At 38.4% G+C, this 21,360-nt stretch overlaps 1 protein-coding gene across 1 annotated transcript in view; it reads right to left on the bottom strand.

Annotated features, from left to right (window-relative positions):
* Positions 1-21,251, bottom strand: part of TRAPPC11 (trafficking protein particle complex subunit 11) — a 45,377-nt gene extending 24,126 nt beyond the window's left edge. Inside the window, exons 1-18 of the mRNA XM_077761944.1 lie at positions 21,053-21,251; positions 17,954-18,178; positions 15,970-16,139; positions 15,810-15,880; positions 14,853-14,967; positions 12,256-12,355; positions 11,850-11,923; positions 10,041-10,137; positions 7,473-7,606; positions 6,675-6,822; positions 4,900-4,993; positions 4,088-4,167; positions 3,908-3,986; positions 3,770-3,824; positions 3,291-3,436; positions 2,799-2,860; positions 2,556-2,688; positions 1,410-1,540 (exon numbers count right to left, since the gene is read on the bottom strand). Of these exons, the coding sequence (XP_077618070.1) occupies positions 1,410-1,540; positions 2,556-2,688; positions 2,799-2,860; positions 3,291-3,436; positions 3,770-3,824; positions 3,908-3,986; positions 4,088-4,167; positions 4,900-4,993; positions 6,675-6,822; positions 7,473-7,606; positions 10,041-10,137; positions 11,850-11,923; positions 12,256-12,355; positions 14,853-14,967; positions 15,810-15,880; positions 15,970-16,139; positions 17,954-18,157 (1,893 nt within the window). The 5' untranslated portion in view covers positions 18,158-18,178; positions 21,053-21,251. The remainder of the gene's footprint in view (positions 1-1,409; positions 1,541-2,555; positions 2,689-2,798; positions 2,861-3,290; positions 3,437-3,769; positions 3,825-3,907; positions 3,987-4,087; positions 4,168-4,899; positions 4,994-6,674; positions 6,823-7,472; positions 7,607-10,040; positions 10,138-11,849; positions 11,924-12,255; positions 12,356-14,852; positions 14,968-15,809; positions 15,881-15,969; positions 16,140-17,953; positions 18,179-21,052) is intronic.
* Between the last annotated feature and the right edge of the window lie 109 nt (positions 21,252-21,360).

The following is a 21,360-nucleotide window of genomic DNA, read 5'->3' as shown; positions in this document are numbered from 1 at the left end:
CACAAACCCGGAACATGAACGCCTGCTTCCCTCCGGTGTATGCTATTGCCAAGCCTGCTCCCCCTCTCATCTGTTTATAGCTCTCTTCATTTCATCTTCATTCTTGAAATTTCCTCCTTCTTCTCTAGGATGCCCACTCTAGCTGTATTTCTAGCCCACATCACGTAACTTAGTCCTCATTACCTACTAGGGCGATCTGTGAGTCAGCTCTGGACCCTGTCCCCAAAACGCTTCCATTTTAACAGAGCTGACATGTGTTAACCGCTCGCAGGCTCACCACGATGCAAAGACTACTGTAACTCTCAGTAAATGCTTGCTGGTTAAAGGCTCCATATACTTTCTGGACGACCGGGAGATAATGATCTATCATGTGAACTTATAACTCCAATATTTGGAATGTTAATCAAGGAGTGGACAACACTGGGGGCGCCTGGGTGGCTTAGTCGGTTAGGTGTCCGACTTTCGCTTAGGTCATGATCTCACAGTTCATGGGTTCGAGCCCCGCGTCGGGCTCTGTGCTGACTGCCGGCTCAGAGCCTGGAGCCTATTTCAGAGTCTGTATCTCCCTCTCACTCTGGCCCTCCCCTGCTCNCACTGTACCACACTACAAAAATGTGCAAGTGCATATAATCCTGGACCTGCAGAAAGAAAAAGCTGCTTAAATGTACACATACAGAAAACATCTAGAATGTTCAAGGAGTTATTGGCAATGACTTCTGGGCAATGGAGCTGGGCAGTGCACATTTACTTTTCACTTTACATCCATCCAGTCCACTTTACTTTCTTTAACATCAAACATTTAGTAGTTTTATGATAAAAAACTAATACCATTGTTAGAATACAAAACAAATGATTTTAAAAATTAAATTGCATATATCCTGAGTAGCTTTCATTTGAAATTCAAGTTATATGTCACAAAAGATAAAGTTCTTATGGTTCACAAGGATGGAATAAAAACAATACTTAGAGTAAAAAAGGGTAAAGTTTGAAAGGCTGATACAGAAGCTGAGAACTATAAATATATTTATTTTCAGATAAAGTTTACCAAAGCCCATTTGTTACTATGAAACCATCATGATCTAAAATTCACAAAGCTCATTTCATCTAATTTAAAGTAAGCTACATTAGGATACACACATGCTAGGGGCGCCTGGGTGGCTCAGGTCATGATCTCACAGCTCACAAGTTGCAGCCCTGCATCGGGCTCTGTGCTGATAGCGCAGAGCCTGGAGCCTGCTTCAGATTCTGTGTCTCCCTCCTCTCTTGCCCCTCCCCTGCTTGTGCTGTCTGTCTGTCTCTCTCAAAAATAAACATTAAAAAAATTTTTTTAATAAAAAAGTTAAAACACACACACACACACACACACACACACACACACACAGTAAAAATACATTAAAATGGACCATTACCTGATTATTAAAGCTGACACAGAGCTTGGAAAACCTAATGGGATGTGGACAATCAGCCTTCAGATAGACGTCAAACCGCACGGGAACATCAACGTGAAAACTTGGGGCGTGAAACTTGGCTTTGCATTGTACTAGAAATAAAACAGAGAAGGCAGAGTCACACACTACAACACCATCTAGATACACACACAGACTATTCTCTGATCCACACTTATTCTTCAGAGAGGAAACACCTACGGTGGATATCCTTCTTTTTTTTTTTAAGTTTATTATTTTTTTTTTTTTTTTTGAAAGAGAGAGAGAGGCAGAGAAGCACAAATGGGTTCTGTACTGACAGTGCAGATGCAGGGCTCAAAATCACAAACCATGAGATAACCTGAACCAAAGTTGGATGCTTAAATGACTGAGCCACCCAGGCGCCCCTTTTATTCTTTAACTTTTTTTTCACCTTTTATTTATCTGAGAGAAAGAGAGAGAGAATGAGTAGGGGAGACGGGGTTAGAGGGAGAGGAAGAGAGAGAGAATCCCAGGTAGAGCCTGGGATTCCATACTCAGCGCAGAGCCTGATTCAGGGCTTAATGCCACGACCCTGGGATCATGGCTTGAACTAAGATCAAAGGTCAGACACTCAAGTAACTGAGCCACCCAGGCGCTCCTATACTGGACATTCTTACTGAATTCTGCACTTGAAGCATTTCAACACATAAATGTAGTTCATTTTTAAAAACAAAACAAATTTAAATAACATTTAAATCCCAAACCACCTTTAATTCTAAAAGCATAGTTGCTTCGGAAATGTAACTAACATAGAATTTTAAAGGGAAAAAACTACTTTGTTCTTTTTAACTTATTTCAAAATACCTGACAAGGCATTACAGAATAAACTCTTTGAATAATGGCCTTTTCAAATGCATTTCAAGTCACATCTAAACTACAAATGAACCAGGTAAATTTTAACAAACTAAGTATTTAAAATTCTGAACATCTTTTTAAGTCAATGGCAAGGGAAAAAAAATCCCAATTTTTACGTATAGAACAATATATTTTGAACATTCTTTGACTTTCTCACTTATTATTCTGCGTCTATTCATTTCATAGCAAAAAGGATAACCTCTCTGAATAACACTGCAGGTGCCGGCTACCCACCAAATGGCACGAAGTCCTGCGCTCCGATGTTGAAAACATTGCTGCCGGCCAGGGAAACTCGGTCCGCCCACAGCTTCTGAGCCGTCTTCACTGCTAAGATATCACAGTCGGGTTCAGGATCAGGACTTTCATTCTGCACCAACACAAAGCACAATTTGTTCAGCTGGTTATCCAAAATACACAGATATCAGTCAAGGTGTACATATCCCCAGGACATATTTCATATAAAGGACTCCAACCTACCATCAAAACATTTATGAGGTTCTTTTCTATCCGAGATTTCTGGTCATCTTTCAGAGTGGAAGCTAACATGAAAGAGAAAGGAAAAAAACTACAACTGTAAGATGAGCAAGTAAGTCTACTACCCACTAAAGGGATTAAAATACCGTAGAATAAGTACGTCTTCTAAGATGGGTAAGCACCATTCCAGACAATGTACAACAGCACAGCTTTCTACGTCAGCCCCAATGTTCTATACACTTGCATTTGAACTCCATATGAAGAATCGTTTCATGCCATATTTAAAAAAAAAAAGGAAGAAAAATGTTGTTCTTCTCAACCTCATGAGACCTCAACTACTAAGTTCCATGAAAGCATGAGTCCCCTCGCTTGGCAAACTGATCTGCACATGGTAAGTACTATCAAAGATTTGAGAATTATTCTTTCAGTTTTAAGAAGCTCAAAGATGCTGCAGAGTTTTATAGTCAGCATTTTACTGAAAGAGCACCAAGTTACCTCTTCCAAGGAGTTCTAGTGAATAAGTAATGTAATCTTTTAACTGAGCCATGAGGTAGGAACACTTCAGAGCAGTAGTCAGTATGGACGTGAGCAGGGTCCACCAGCCTTCACTCCGATAATCACACATCACATAATCCAGCAACCTGACGGAAGGCAAAATGTCAGACTCGCTGAAACGGATTCAAAAGAAAGGCCCTAAAACTTTGTGGAGAAAGTAACGTGCCTTGCTCATGTTATATACACTTCAGAAAACTTACTGAAATACTTTCACAGATATGTTCACATTTAGCTAAATGTGAGGTTCCCTAAGGCTTTGAGAATGATTGTACCAAGAGACAGAACTTGAAAAAAAAAACCACAGAAATGGAGTTTCATGGAAATAGAAATATGGAAATAATACTTCAAAACAAATTTCTATTGTAATTTTGCTATAAGGTAATTGGACTACTTATAAAACTAAAAGGAATAGGACTCACTTCAAAGCTTTGGTATAATCCTTCGCATAATAATATTCCTCTCCCATTTGAACCACTGTAAAGGAAACAAGATTTTTATGTGCATAATTTTAAATTACTCAAAGTTGCATGAAACTGTAGCATGTTATGGACACATACTTAGATGGCTTTTCATTCTTGGACATTTATACTTCTTAAATTGTGCAACAGCATTGCTCAGAAGGGTTATAATTATTTCCTGTTAGAAGAGAGAAAGTATGAAACATTCCAATAAAAAGAATCTCACATTTTCCTTGAATACTCTAAAACACAGTTTATACCGGGAAGCAAAAAACTTACAGAGTGAACAACACTTCTCTCCTTCAGCTGAATTGCAAGAATTCCCACCTTCTCTTTTTCAGGATCAGAAAGATCAAAACCTGTGTAAGATAAGACGCAACCCATTTTAGACAGCTCATTTAACATAAATCCTTTATATGAACATTGGATGTGTACACTCCTTGAATCCTTTACTTGAATATAATGTATTTAAGATTCTTAAACATTCTAGAGTTTTAGAGGTCCTAAGAGACAGCTTTATTAGCATGGGAACTTCTCTGTGATCTCTGTTCTGAAGAGAACATCAATGAACTCAGCATTCTCTTGCCTAGCAAGATCAACCACATGAAGAACATCAATTATCAGTCTCAATACAGAGTACATTTTCTGGAGATTAAAGTAAATAATATAACAGTTAAAGTGCAAATGCCACAAAAACTGCTAAATTAAGTATATATCAAACACAAAAATGATAGAGAAATTTTTAAGGTGATACAAGTTAATACTGTTTTAAAACATCAAATATAACAAACAATTAAAGTTAGCTGGATTTAAAATATTTAAATAGCCTAAAGTGGCTTACTAATTGTGACTTTAAGAGATGTCCAAATGTTTTAATCGTCCCCACACCTTTAACTAAAAGTTATCCTAAGATGAAGTGACACAAATAAAATATTCTAAAAACTAAGGAACTGAAAATCTTTAAAAAGATGCTTAAAGAACACACATTTTTACCACAACATAACGTGTTATGGCCTATAGGACCAATGGAAAAACTGTAATAGCAATCTGTGCCTTTTTGAGAGAAAAGAAAGGAGGGGACATTTATTTACTTAGTATTCCTTGTCGCCATGATCTTTGTCCATAAAAGTCAAGAACACCTGTTTGTGTTTCTAATGGATCAGGATTGGGGTACATCACAGAAGCCTGTAACATAAAACACAACCCTAAGTAAGAGTTCATGTAGCCCATCACACACCAACTCTCTTCAGTCTCTGACAGAATAAAACCATTTCCATGAACACAAATACCAAATACATGTTCAGACAGCATAGCCATGAATATGTCAACATATACTACATTTTCACAAAAATTAAAATAAATGTTTCACCTAATATTTAGGCAGTGTCCTAAAAATTAAATTGAATAAATCAATCTGATTGTGACAAATTATTTCATAGTGGCTAACTCTTCTACATTTTCATCTTTGCTATAATAAACCAATACAAATGCATTACAAATTATGCTTGCTGTTTATTCCATACGTTTAAGGGCTTTTTGTGCAAATGAAAATGCAGTAACGCGACAAATAGTGCTAAAAAGAAGACACTGTTTTTTTCTTTATCACTTGTGTATTTAGTTCTAGTATTGTCTGGGGAGGGATATTTTTGGCACCAGAATTTACATATTTACACTGCTTTTTCTTTTTTATAACTTTTTCCCTCTGAAACCAATATAAAATACAAGTACATTGTTGAAAAATCCAGAAAACATCCAAAAGGAAATGAATAAAAATTTAAATTACTTATAAACCTATTACCACTATTAACAATGTATAGATCAGTCTTCCACATTTTGTACACTAAAATTTATTTGTTATTAACTGGAATAACTTTTCAACCTGCTTTTTTCATTTAAATACATTCTGTAAATTTCACATCATTATTCTTCTAAAACATTATTTTTCATGGATACCTACTGTTACATTTTAACAAATTCATTTTCTTTTTTATATTTTACATTATAATTAATATGTCTGTCCAAACAACTTTATAATTAAATCTTAGTACTTATCTCTTAGGATCTCTTATCTGCCTTAGACTTCCTGAAAATGAAAATAATATGCAAATAACATGGCAGAAAATAGTCTGGTTATATCATGGGTTAAGGGGGAAAAAATCCAACATTTCAAGTACTAATATACAAACTCTGTTTTTGGACCGGTTTTTTAAGTAGTACTGTTGATAATATTCACCCATCTTCAGAGAAGAAAACTGCAGATTTTAAAGGACAATAAACTGATTGAACTATACGAATGTAAATGTATTTATACATGGACACGCCACATTGTTATTTTAAAGGTGCTTCTGGGGAAACTGGTATCTAACTATAATCACCCATGAGAAAGGCAAAATGAAATGTTAAGAAACTGCGGTTAACATTATGCCAGAGATCCTTAAGAGTTTTCCACAAAGAAAAGCCCCGGGAGGAGAAGGAAGTCCAAAGTTATCCTCTCTGGTGGGTCAAAATAAAGCACATTCCTCTAAAGTCCTTCAAACTCCTACAGCTGTGATCAGCGGACACGAAACATTGGGGTTATATTACAGCACAGACTAAACTGTGGCTTTTATTTGAAAGTAACTTCCCTTTGTCTAAATCACTAACTTATTGCCAACTTGGTTCTTCACAGAAAAATTTCTGCTTAATCCACAGGTGAAAATTATTTTCAGGCTAAAATAATTATAATTCCTGAAAATATAAAAGATAAAAAGGGATTATATTCAGAGGCCTGGGAAAAAAATAATCAACATCAATCAGTCTTATCTTCCTTCAAGGGAAGATGACTACGTTTCCTCAACACCGGCAAATATGGGCGTTGCTAACCCACCTCATGGTTACAGAGCGCTTTTGCGAGTTGTTTCCGCTCCTGGGCGTAGTATGCTGCCTGCTGGTAGTAGAAACCAGGGTTCTGAGTTTGAATAGCGGTCAACCCTAACTTAATAGCTTCATCAAATAAATCTCCAAAGGCCTGGAATCTTAAAGAAAAAAAAAAAAAATCAAGGGGAAAAAAAAGGTGAAAAAGGAAAGAAAAAGCATCTTACTTCTAATAATTATTCATTCTTAAAACATAACCTCAGCAGATTGTGTTAAAATAATGCTACTGATGAACTGTAAATTGTTGGGGTTTCTTTGTAAATGCTAACACACACTGATTACAGGTTACAGACAAAGTCTGCATTTAAGTCACTTTTCTGTCCTGGCAAACCTTGATAAATATACCTTCAGAGTGCAAGTCCACATAGTTCCCACCAGTCAGAAACATCCATGTTTCTGGGAACAATTTCATTTAAGAGTTTTTAAACATCCTTCTCAAACAGCAAGTTCCAGGCCAGCAGGGGTTTCGTTTTCTTCACTGCTATAGTCTCAATCCCTAGACATGGCGGAAACCCATCAATATGGACTGAATGAAAGAGGTGGGGCCATGAATTAAGTGATTTCCATTAAGGAATTCTATGAATTAATATCTACTATTACTGGAAACATACTCACGCTAGAGCTCTAAAAGCCTACTGGCTGACAAAAAGCCTAGCTCAATTTAGGACTAAATTCCATGCTAATTCCATTCCTCCAAATCCTGAGTATTGAAAGAAAAAAAAAAATTCCAAAAGCACAATTTAAAACGTACTGTTTAGACATCCATGCAGCATGCTCAAAAGACAGCTCTGCGCTTCCAATTTTTTTCTTACACAAGTCGATGTGCTTTCGGAACTGAGCGATTGCGTCCAGTGGAGTGTTGTGCTGGAAACACAGCCTACAGATCTGCAAAATGTAAAATCAACCCCAAAATAAAGAAGAAAACAAAGTCAAAAGGTGTATTCATTTAAAAATATGTTAAACGGGAGACTAACTTTAAAAAGACTATGAAATTTCCTCTTAAGTTCTTGGCAACAGAATTGAGTTTCTCCGTTAGAATTGTTATGTTAAAACCAGAGGTTATGGCCCCTTGATAAATGTAATAAAACTATTCCATATTTGTACTTGTATACCCTAGAAAATCTTATTAAAAGTATAGAATGGGGGGCCTGGGTGGCTCAGTCGGGTAAGCTTCTGACTTAGGCTCAAGTCACGATCTCACGGCTCGTGGGTTCGAGCCCTATATTGGGCTCTGTGCTGACAGCTCAGAGGGTGGCCTGCTTTAGATTCTGTGTCTCCTTCTCTCTCTCTCTCTCTCTCTGCCCCTCCCTGCTGTGCCCTGTCTCTCTCTCTCCCTCAAAAATTAATAAACATTAAGAAAAAAATAGAATACAAAAAATTATACCCAATGAAGAACACAAAGACTGGCAAAAATTAAACACTACTTCCCCTAGGACAGAGTATCGTTCAGTTTTAGAACTGTCAAAAAGCTAGAGATTTTCTGTACCACAATCAGAGAACAGTGGCCTCCGTATCAAACAAGGATTACAGAAATTCTTGTAAGCTTTTCACCTGAGATGTTATCTCAAAACATTAATAATCTACATCTACGAAAGGTAAAAGGAAAAACAGAAGAAACACGGCCTAAATTTATTTCCATATGCTTATCATCAGTTTTATTTTTTTAGGTACGAGTAAGACATGGAAAGTTAAGTCTCCCATCCGTCCCTGTCCCTCAGCTGTCCAATCTGCTGTTCCAGAGGCAGCCCGTTCCCAGTATATTTCATGATGTAGTCTCTGCACAGAGCAGTGTGTGTGCACTTATATATAACTTATCGTTTTTTAAACAAACAGCTTCACCATAAATATGCTGTTTTGTGCCTTACTTTTTTCACCTAATATTCCATATCGATAAGTGGAGCTTTCTCACTCTTAATAGTTGTAGAATATTCCCTTGTCTGGAATTTATATTAATTTATATTAACCAGTTACTTATTGCTGGGCTGTTTCCAATCTTTTCCTGTCACAAGATGCAATAAATATCCTCACATATGAGACCTGCAAGTCTTATTAGCACGTATGTCAGATAAATTTCCTGACACGGAATTGCTAGGTTAAAGGAAAGAGCCCTTTTAGGGGCACCTGGGTAGCTCAGTCAGTTAAGCGTCCAACTTCGGCTCAGGTCATGATCCCATGGTTCGTGGGTTTGAGCCCCGCGTCAGGCTCTGTGCTGACAGCTCAGAACTTGGAGCCTGTTTCAGATTCTGTGTCTTCCTCTCTGTCTGCCCCTCCCCTGCTCATGCTCTGGCTCTCTCTCTCCCTCTCCCTCTCAAAAATAAATCATAAACATTAAAAAAAAATTCTTAAAGGAAACACCCCTTTAAATGTATATAGTTATTGCAAAAATATTCTCTATAGATGTTGTACCAATTTACATTTACACAGTGAATCAAAGTGTCTATCTGCCCTCACGTCACCAGCCCAGCGCTAGCCATCTTTAAAACATGAACATGGAAAGATTAAAAGCAAAACAAAAACCCCTTGCTTGCCTTCTGCAGGCATCTATTTCTACCACATACAATCTTTTTTTTTTTTTTTTACAAATAGTTTATTGTCAAACTGGTTTCCACATAACACTACCACATGCAATCTTAAAATGCTCAAGGAACAGGTATAAAAGTTTTTCCTCTGAGGTGCACAGATAACGCCTTTTCTGTGGCTGTGCCCTTAACCCAAGGGAGGCTCTTACAGAGTTCACATGTGGCTCAGCTTTTGAAATTCATGAATATAGGCAGCTTTCTTCTCTCGCTCCTGCTCTCACTTCAGAACAGAAGACCCTTGGGGCGCCTGGTGGCTCAGTCAGTTAAGCATCTGACTTTCATTTTGGCTCAGGTCATGGTCTCATGGTTTGTGAGTTTGAGCCCCAAATCAGGCTCTGTGCTGACAGCATGGAGCCTGCTTGGGATTCTCTCTCTCTTTCTCTCTCTCTCTCTCTTTTTTCCCTCCCCCCCACCCCCCGTCCCTTCCCCACTTGCTCTGTCTCTCTCAAAATAAATAAATAAACTTGAAAACAAAACAGAAGACTCCCCTAGAGAAGTCTTACAAAGGTAAAGCTGCCCCAAGGGAAAACCCTGGGCCCCATGAACTTGAAAGCAAGCATCACAGCCGGGGCTGCTGGAAGCCAGGTGCTCCTGACATAAGGGACACAGAGACAGAAGAGCCTAAATAATCACATGCTCACTCTCAGAGCAAGTAACTAATTTGGATTTTCAAATTTCAAAAAGATAATCTAATATTTAAAGACAAGGTTTCTTCATTTGGAAGTAGAACAATTGATTACCTTGTAGTTTATAAATCCTGCCATTGTCTTAATTTCCAGAATATTAGTTTCATGGGCTCTCAGCTCATGCACAAGATTATAGGCAGTCCTGTAATTCCTAATATAAACATGGGGAACATGGTTAATTATGATACAAACTAATCTTAAGGAAAGATTCCCGAGAACAAATTATTAGAAAAAGAAGACAATATTTACTCAACATTTCTTAACACTGAATAGCTTAAGAATAACTTATACATATCAATCTGAAAAATGATATATTGATTAATAGTATGTGGGAGGAATCAATGACTTTACACTAAGAACTGAACCATCACAAGTGCATGGTTCTGTCATTAACATCTGTCAATAACTGATAGAAAGTAAGTTGAAAACTGTCTAGAATTACATTAAAAAGTCAGCATTCTATTTAAAAAAAAAAAATAAGTTTTAAAAAGCACCATTATGAGCTTCTCCAACAAACCGAAATTATATTAGCAAAGAAGGTGCTATCAAGACAGGGTGTAGGTCAACAGCTTTTAAACCCAAGTACATGTACAAGTTCAGGGGACACTGCTGATCTCGGGCACTGGCTGGAGAAGGGGGAGGGGCTGAGACAGGCGAGCCTGCTAGAAGAATGCCTCCCCTAAGGATGGAAGGGATAAGAAAATCTCAGTCTTCTCCAAAGACAACTCCTTGCTCCTAACTTCCCCAGGTAAAATGTTTCTTTCCAGAATTACCCCTGAGAAGATCCAGAAGTGGTGCCATGGGTAAAGAGTGAGCTACGCTAAAGCCAGTTACAATCCCATAGAGTTGCTGACATTTACAGCACACAATCTGGGTTTCACCATCTCCACAGTAACAAAAAAGATGTTTCTGCAATATTCCCCTGCATAGATTTATTTTTATTTGTTTCTCTTATTCTTCTGCCCTGCACACTTAGCCTCTCTTCAGTTTGTATTCCTACAAACTGCCACATTCAATCTTTAAAAACTGAGTTAAAGTTAGGAAAAAAAACATTTTATTAATTTGTGCTTGGTAAAAGCAAAGGAATAAAATGCACAACCACTGCCAACAGATACACAACTACTCTGTCAGCAGAGTTTTCGAATGAAAAATGATGCTGAGATGTGTAAACTTTAACAAAAAATATAATTTAAAATAAAACCATAGGGGCGCCTGGGTGGCTCATTTGATTCAGCGTCTGACTCTTGATTTCACTTCAGGTCACGATCTCACAGTATGTACAGCTCAGGTCACGATCTCAGTTTGTGGGTTCGAGCACCAGGTCAGGTTCAGTGCTGACTGGTTGGGATTCTCTCTCTCCCTCTCTCTTTGCTCCCCGCCCCCCCGCTTGCTCTCTTTCTCAAAATAAATACATAAACCCCCCAAAAATAAAAAAAATAAATCATAGATGAATTAACTAAATGCACTATACATATTCAGAAATTCACAGTATTAGATAAGGCAATGTTTAATGTATATTTAACTGTAGAAATTAGACAACACAAAGATTTTACTGATTTTACAAATAAAAAGTAGTCAATAGGATGGGAATTCTTTAGATCATGAGACTTAATCAAATGAGACCAGAAAGCTTTATGAAACTGTGAAATTTACTTCTGATAATAAAATGGAAATTCTTTTAAGATCTCAAAATATGATATTCCATTCATCTCTACGCAAATTAAATATTATGTACGTGAATCTAACCAACATAAACATTTTAAAATGAATTAAACTTTGGCTGAGATTCAGAAACGGCCATTACTATGTTACTGTTAACATAAGGATAAGAAAAATTCGGTCTGACAACTGTTAAGAACTTACTTCAGGGCATTTTGTGTATCTTGTTTCAATTCACTGAAGAAAGCTATTTTGAACTGATGTCTAACAAATAAAAGCTGAAAAAAAAGAAAAGAGAAAAATATGACACGTATTCTCATAATGTAAAAATTACAGTAATGTTTATTAAGAGGACACATAAATGTATTCAAAATTAAAGACTAAGAATTACTCCCACAAACAAGTGTAGTTAAGAAAGCTATAAAAATCTGTAAGAACTTTAAGGAAAAAAAAGTAGAAAGACAAGTTAGTTTTTAAAAGCTTTAGAAAAAATATAAACGCATAGAAGCTATTTAAAAACATCAACATATTACAGACATTTAAAAAATTCCTCTAAGACAATCAACAAAAAATGTTTCTATTATTTCCTTCTGTTGGAAAAATAATGTACCTGGTGTGTTGTCTTATTCAAAAATTCTTTATGAGATTTCACTCTTCTGATTTCAGTGTAGTAATAAGTCTGTGCATGTTCATAAAAGGCATTTTCTAATCTGTTTAAAAAAAAATCAATATTCAAACACTAAAGTTATTTTAAACCAAACTGTTCTCAAGAATCGTATTTGTAAGACCTAAAAGTAAAATCATGTCAGAGATAATGTCTATAGCTTACCTCATGAGAAAGATAAAAAGTAAAGCAAAATATCCTTAATTTCTAAATAAAAAGATGTAAGACCCCCAAAACCATTTAGTTATTTACAATCCACCCTTTTATAATTTCTCTATGAAGTGTGAAAGAAACAGACATACAATATTCACTCAATTTGACAATTTTTTTGTGATTTTAATATTTAAGGTTAAAGGATAAGAAAACCAATGAAAAAAAGGACCAAAATGAGAACTGGCAAATGAGAGGAGAGTAGCATTCATAGGATCTAAATCCCATTTTGTTCCCTAACTTTGGGATTACATAAGAACAAAGAGATTTTGCCCAAAGACAGATAAATGACTCAAAGCTCCTCTGTGAAAGAAGTATGTATCAGAAATATCTGTGTGTGGCATGACAGAAAGCTAAATTCAGTCAGATAATGACTGGCTTTCAAGGCTTTTCCTCCTCAGAATAAAACACAATCTTGAAGCTGCATTCAAAGAGTTTAGACAGATCTAAGGAAAATATGCTAAGAAAAAAAAATGGATAAACCAAAACTTTAAAAATTTGAGATTTTCTAAGGTAAGATTTTCTATTTTTAAAACTACACTTTTTAAAATGTTACAACACGAAAATAATTAAAAGTAAGTTCTAACTTTGAAAGAATATATGAACCTAAGCTGAACTAGACAGTCTTATAAATGGGTAACCTTTGTTTTGAAAGACAAAACATGATTTAAAAAGAATCTGCTGGTTCGCATGGGACTGATAGTCCACTGTCTCGAGACAAAGGCCTTTGGGTTTGGAACTCCTATTTTTATCAAAGAAAAATGCTGAGTATCAATGCTACTATTATCACTTTCAGTGCGGAGGCTTCAGCTGCTGACTGCATTTAAGTTTTCTCACACTTCATCCTTTCGTTTGTCGCCTTTCCAAGCTCCCTCCTTCAGAATTCACCCTTCACCCTTCTCTTTCCTAAAGTCGTGTCATTTACACACCAATGAGAATGCCCTATTATATCCTATAGGACGTCACTCCAGAAGTTTGCTTCTGAGGCACTGGAACAAATGGAAGGGAAGCAGTAATCAAAGATCAACTATACTGTTCCCAAGTTTAAGAGGGACACTTACACAGAATGAAAAGGAAAACCATCTTATGGTCAAAATCAGTGAGAAGGTTCACGTCTAAAATATAGCCTGGCCAAAACTTTAATTTTATAAAACTTCTGGAAAAGGGGAAAAAATAGCTGGGGAGAGGGAGGGAGGCAAACCATGAGAGGCTCTTAAATACTGAGAACAAACTGAGGGCAATGGGGGATGGGGGAAGGGGAAGTGGGTGATGGGCATGGAGGAGGGCACTTGTTGGGATGAGCACTGGGTGTTATATGGAAACCAACTTGACCAGAAACTATGAAAGATAAATAAATAAATAAATAAGTAAATAGATAGATAAATAAGTAAATAACACACAAATTGTTTGGACCGTCTGAAAAAAATATTATTATAAAACTTCTCTGCAACACTAAATGCTAGAAAACAGTGGATAATGGTCACATATTTTGTGAGATATTGTTGTGTCCCCAAGTCATATGCCTTTTAGATACAAGGAATTTATAAAGATATTTAAGATACGGTGGGCCTCAGACATTAAATAAACATTATTTAAATATATACACCAACATATCACATATGAAGTAATGAAGTCAAGAAATGGAGACGCTATCATATAAAAGGACAAATCAGTTATAAAAGGACATAGGGTAGTTACTGAAAAGTACAATAGAGAAAACATGTAGTCTTTTTTTTTTTAATGAAGTTGACCTTGGGGTGCCTGGTTAAGCGTCAGACTTCGGCTCAGGTCATGATCTTGTGGTTTATGGGTTCGAGCTCCGTGTCGGACTCTGCTGACAGCTCAGAGCCTGGAGTCTGCTTCGGATTCCGTATCTCCCTTGCTCTATCCCCCCTCCCCCACTCACACATTTCATTCCCTCTCTCTCTCTCTCAAAAATAAATAAACGCTAAAAAAAAAAAAAAAAAAAAAAAAAAAAAAAAAAAAACAAAACAAAAAAAAAAACAAACCTGAAGTTGACCTAGACGTGTTATGGTGTCAATGAGGTAATGTTAAGTGGCAGTCCAGCAAATGCTGTACGATTACATCTATTTTCATATAAAAAGACATGTTTGGACAGAAACCGAAGAAGCTGTTGACAGTGGTTATACCAGGAACTGGCCAAGGTTAAGAGCTGACAAAGGGAACTTTTATTTTTGCTGTATAGATTCTGCACCATTTGAACTTTTTCCCATGAACACGTGTCTCTGTTAATTAAACGAGTCTACACAACTATTCAATGCTTCATGAATACTCTAGTGAAAAAACATTTTACGATCTTGATCTTGATTTACCTTATAATATAACCCACCAGGTGGTCAGTGTGGGGCAGCACAAACAGAGACTTTCCTGAGAGTTCACACGCATTACATAAAGCCGCAGCTCTTTCTGACGCAGTGACATCTTCTCCTGTTGACAAATCCCATAAAGATAAAGAAATAAAATGATTCATGTATTTTCCTAAATGAATGGCTCCCCAAACCTAAACAACAGAATTAGGAAGAAAAACCCAAACCCCCTTTCACCATGTCAGATGGTGTCCTGGGATCCTTGAGGGCTGTGTGGGGTCCTCAGAAGTTACCTGGTACATATCTGTTAAGAAAACCCCGTGGGCTTTTCTACAGAGCCAAGATAGACAGGCCAAGTTATGCCGACAGATATGCCACATAACTATGTTAAAAACCATAACTCAAAATGGAAACAATAATCCAGGAAAGTGGTTTCCTAAATGCCACAAGTTTCAAAAGAGAAACAAAAACATTTTGGCCTCTCAAATGTCTTAAACAGTAGAAGAAATAAACATTTGAAATGAAGACATTTTCTCATAAAAAATTAGAAATCCTATGGCATTTTTCTTCATCCCATTGTATACTAAGAAAAACAATTACATAAAGAATATAACTTAAAACAGATCTTGGATGACATCCTTTTTTAAAAAAATCGAGTGAATAACTGTCTCATCAATTGATAGACATATGTTTACAGTGAGGTTAAGTGGACTGGGGCTGGGGGAGAAGAATATTTTAATATTTAATATTTTCCTATTAATATTTTACAGCATTTTAATATTATACTTTAATTTTTTTTACAATAAGCATTTATTCATGCATTATTTGTACTTTTTAAAGTGAACACGCCATCTTTCCTATAACTGAACACATAAAAGATTTTAACATCAAAAACTACACCTCCTGATAATATGGAAGGGAAACCTAAGGCAATTAATTCGTTATTAATTAACCTTTTGTTACCTGGCGGCAAGGGAGTTTTCTTCTGAATCAGAACCACTGCAACCTTTGTGTTTCTCCCTTGTAAACTTTGCCTGCAATCGAAAATAAAATTCATTAAACATAACTAAGCTTTTAAGTTTTGAAAAACATATTCTCAGCCCGATAAACGGGAAGACCGTACCTGACTATTTCCACCCTGGTGGCGCACTCAGACTGCTTCTCTTTCCACTGAGGCTCATCCCAGTCCAGTTCATAGAACACGACCACCAGGGCCGGCACCAGGTTCAGATGCTTGTTCATCCAGCCCGTCTTTAAGATCCCCTTCGGGATGTACCATTCATAGGAAGTCCTCTGCGAAGAGGGGCAAAAGCTGAAGAGACTTCTTTCATAAGACAGCAGCAGAAGCCCCCCATTACTGAGTGACAGGCACTTTACATGCCTTTGTTTCATTCAACATACACATGACACATTTTTAAGATGAGGAAATTCAGGTTTACAGAGATCCAGTAAGAGCTAACAAGACATGGAGGTAGAATCTCACCGCTGGATCTACTACAATTTCCCTGTAATGAATAACCAAAGCCAAAGCATTTCTAATAATGTCAAGGCTCTCAAATATCCTGGAAGCAATTAGCCCTTTCCAGGTAAATTCTATTGGCCATTCCAGTTTCTGTTCTTGTAAAAGCCGCTCAAATAAAGTATTATCGAAAGTCCCACATGGCTTCATTTGTTTCAAACACATATTACCAGGATGGCATTTGACCTTAACTGTGGATGACGAAAGGAACTCAGGACAACTCTTAAATACAGAAATGTCATAGCAGTCACGTGGGGGTCAGCACTACATGCCAAATCATGGGAAAGAGGTGGTAGACGTGAACACCAGCCCTGAAGAAACTAGTGGAAGCCTCAAATTACTTCCACAGCACCAGCACCGACTCAGCCTCGGGTGGATCACACATCTACTTCAAGTGAGGAAAGGCAAGGACAGTGAGGAAACCCGACACAAAAAACTCAGGGACTCAGGAAAGAACAAGGAATGGGCACATGAAAAGCTCCCTGCGCTGGAGAAGGGACCCAGGACAAATGGGGCACAGCTGTGCTGGGCACTGGCCCCGCTGGACACAAACACCAGCTAACACCCAATGTGTGAGTGCGGGGGCGCTGTGACTTGCACAAGTCCAGAGAGAGCTCACAGCGTCTACAGCCAGGGACGTGACACCGTGTGTCCACTCTCCTCCCACACGTAAGCCAAAGGATCAGCCGGCGACCAAATCCATAGTCCTAGCCCCTCCAGAGTTCCACCGAGGAGGCCTTACGTTCATGTTTTAATAAGCACCCCAAGGGATGGTGATATACTTGGTCCAAAGACCAATGTGTCAGAAACATTGCTCCAGGGCGCGTGCGCACGCACCCACACACAAACAAGTGGTTTATTTTGATGTCTTGTTCACTGACTTTCAGACCAACTCATAAGCTTATGATAAATAACAAATGAATATACATGAATTTCTTAAAAAAGTAAATTGACATTGTATGCACTTTTATTAGCTGCTATTATTTACATTACTCCATTATTTTTCTAGGTCAATCAGTCTCCACTATGATGTTCAACCTAAAGGTCCGTTTTGAACTTAATGCCTTTCCTCACTCCATACTATATAACTGTTTCTGTTTATGCAGAAGTCTCCATGGACAGAGAGTATGTCTTTATGTCTTATTTAAATTTCTGTCATCAGCCTATTGCATCGTTCCTAGGACCTAACACAAAGCAAGTGCTCAAAAAACGTGTGCGAAATTGAACCAAACCGCAAAGGCCATGGATTCTATAACGATACTAGTTTAGATCAATGGTGAATGAGACCTTACTTTTAGAGAGGCCTTTATGGAGACCAGGGGTGATTTTAAGCACCTGGAAAAAAAAATTGAGGCTAGAAAGCTTAATAATTATAAAGTAATTATCTCTCTGGGGTTAAAAAAATAACTATCATTAAACATACCTATAATGCATTACATACACAAAAAAGCCTTGGGTTTTCATAATGCATCACTATCACCACTGCTTTTCCAGCACAGACTTCAGGAACAACAACAAAAAGATACACACACATACAGAGGAAGAGAGGGAGAGAAGGCAAGCCCCCACGCAATCATAATGTCATTACCTTAGGTCTGCATTTTGGATACTCATGGTCACCCGGGAGCACCTTGAAAGAAATTGGTACCCGATCAGCCCTCCGATTGGCACAGAAAGTGTCCCAGACAGCTCGGTGGACAGCATTATAAACTACATCCAGGCCCGTAAGGGTAACAAAAGCCATAGGCCGACAACATAATTCCACGGGGAAGTCCCACTGTGTGGGGCTCATGTTCAAGGCGTCACAAAAAATCTGAAATACAAATGTAAATACATTAAAAATGTTTTAAAAGCCCACGTCCATATCTAATATATGAGCCTCCACCATATATTAGAAAAGGCCAAAGGCTGAGTCTTTTCGAGTGTCTGCAAACTGTCGAGCAAATACAAAATAGGTCAACAAAAGAGAAAACTTCAATTCTTGAATAACTAGTGGTATTATATTTTTTATAAAATCTTTCCTATTACAAAGGCTGTAGTCAACTTCATGACAAATCAGTGTTTTCAGCAACATCTCAAAATACACACAGAACTTTGGGATGAGCAGGCCAAGAAAGCAGGAAGGTGACCGAATTAAAATCAGTCTCATGAACCATTTCTGACAGGAAGAAAAATAACTGCTGACTTACGTATATAATAAATACAACTCTCTCTAACCTCTGTAACTGCTAACATCTAATTTCTGAATTCCTGGGAAAGTATTAAAATAATATGCCAGTTATCTAAATAGCTACGCTTCCACACGTCTTCACAATTAATGTGTTATTTATAGGAATACCTAGAAGGAAAAAAACGAGTGAAAACCTCTAGGACACGTTTCTACTGCGTCCTGCAGCTGAGAATCAGTCTATAAATCCTACCATGCACTAACTTTAGAAAAGCAATTATACAGGGGCTCCTGGGTGGCTCAGTGGGTTAAGCAGCCAACTCCTGATTTCAGCTCAGGTCATGATCCCAGGGTTGTGGGATTGAGCCCCATGTAGGGCTCTGAGCTGAGAACAAAGCCTGCTTAAGATTCCTGGTCTCTCTCTCTCTCTCTCCCTTTGTCCCTCTTCTCTGCTCATGCATGCTCTCTCTAAAATGAAAAATTTAGGCCCTCCTGGGTGGAATGGTGGGTTAAATGACCAACTTTGGCTCAAGTCATGTTCTCGCGGTTTATGAGTTCAAGCCCCACATCAGGCTCTGTGCTGACAGCTCAGAGCCTGGAGCCTGCTTCAGAGTCTGTGTCTCCCTCTCTCTCTGCCCCTCCCCCACTCACACTCACTGTCTCTCTCTCAAAAATAAATAAAACATTAAAAAAAACTTTTTTAAATGAAAAATTTTTTAATCTAGGGAAAAAAGGAAAACCAATTATATAAAAACATGTTTACTCCAAACAAAATTGCTATTTTAAAGATAATTTCTCATTTCCAAATGAGAAATTTCTCATTTAAGAGGTGCTCTTCACCTGTATGACATACAGAACTCAACCACAATTTTTGTGGAAAGTGAAAAGCACTATGCCACCACTTGAAACCAAATAATTTTAACTGAAAGGTTAATTTAAAAATAAATCATTAGGCTTCTCACATTTAAGTATTGAAGTAAGAAGGGGTATAGAATAAATGATTTGGAAAGCTTACCAAAACTGATAAATGTCTGCAAGAGATAGAAGTTTTAGAATTATTTAAGCAGACACTTTCCAGATAGGATTAAGTGATGAGGGCAGAGTTCAGAGAAAGAAAAACTCTAGTTCTAGGGAATTTGAAGGTGAAAATTAAAGAGATGGTCAAAACAGTATATGGAGGCCTCTGCTTTACACCAAACAATCTAGATTACAACCCTAACCATTTCCTTTAACATCCCCAGAGGCTCAAGAGAATTGGCCATGGTCTTTGAATACAGAGCAAAATTAAGAGGAGCTAGAAATGAGTTATTTAAGCTCTAAAACAGTGTTGTCCAAGAGAAATAGAATATGAGCCACATAAACAATTTTACATTTTCTGCCCACATTAAAAAATAGAAACAGGTGGAATTAATTTTAATAATATCCTACTTAACCAGTATGTCCAAAATATTATCACTTCAACATTAAAATGAGTTGTTAATATTTCACTTTTTTTCCCCTTTGGTACCAAGTCTTCATTATCTGATGTGTATTGTACACTCACAGTACACCTCAATTCAGGCTAGCCTATTTCAAATGCTCAAAGGCCACATTTGGCTACTGCCTATCATAATGGAGAGCCCAGCTTAAGTTGTTTTAATTCTGTACCCCAAAACCACCGTATGGAAAACTGTATCAGAATTTCTTGCCACCTACTACCTTCAAAGCGTTTGGGACTGAGATGGTACTGCTTATTCTACAGCAAAGGGATGGGATTGAGAAGAACACCAGCAAAGGACAGGTGCAGAGGTTGTCTGGATCTCAGTGACAGCTTGTGGATATCTCCCGGAAGAAGCCAATGAAGCAACTAACAAACTATGATATGGAAGGAGGTGCAAAAGTCATATCGTGAACACTCTGGATGGGAGATCATGTAATAATGCAAGGGGAAATAAATCTGGAAGCTGGCGTGGAAAAACATAAGGATGATCCTTGAAAAAGATGATATACTGCAAGAAAGGCGACCTCAGCAAAGTGGGGGGTTTAAAACAAAACAACGTAGTCACTTTTTTATTTTTAATTTACGGGGAGGTTCGGGGTGTAGTGCACAAGCTTTGTAAGGATGAGATTCGGAGAAGTCCGATTGCAAAACGATCTTAAGAGGAATGACAATTGGGGGCAGGGATAAGGGGGGGGGGGTGTGGTGAGCAGATGTTGAGAACGTGAAGGGACAACCCGACTCAGGAAGACCCCCTCCCCAAACTTTCGGCATTCAGCTCCAGCGGATCCACGGGGATAGGCGGAGAAATAACGCTGCAGCCCTCAAGGCAGACGCTTGCTTCCCCGTCTCCTCCCCCTCCCTTTAAACCTGGAGGCCTTAGAAACAGGTGTGTCTTATCTTTAGGGGCTAGAAGGGAAACGCCAGGATTGCACCCGAAGACGCCGAAGGAAAACGCAGCCCCCCAAGTAGCACTGTCGGGAGCCAGCTCTCTTCCCTCGGCGGTCTCGCCTGGCCCCGCAGGTCTCCGGGGCCGGACTCACCCAGGCCGCACGCCCCGGGCCCGCTGCAGCTGTGGCCGGTCGCCGCCGGCCGGGGCTCGACGAGGGAAAGCAGGCAGGATGTCACAGAACACCGGGGCCCGTCCCTACAGCCACCGCCACGGCCCCGGAGCTCGTCCCCGCGAGCGAGACTTCCCGGTACCGCCCGCGCAGGCACAGGAAGCACTTTCTGGACCTGAGTGACAGCGCCGGATGCCAACCGCTGTCCGGAGACTTCACGCTGCTCCACAAGACGCAGGAAGACGCTCCCTTTTCTACGGGAGGAGGAAATAGGGGCGGGGAGAGAAGGA

Source organism: Crocuta crocuta, unplaced genomic scaffold, assembly GCF_008692635.1.
Source record: "Crocuta crocuta isolate KB4526 unplaced genomic scaffold, BGI_CrCroc_1.0 scaffold90, whole genome shotgun sequence".
In the NCBI taxonomy this organism is placed as follows: domain Eukaryota; kingdom Metazoa; phylum Chordata; class Mammalia; order Carnivora; family Hyaenidae; genus Crocuta; species Crocuta crocuta.
This window is presented reverse-complemented; position numbering and strand designations above follow the sequence as displayed.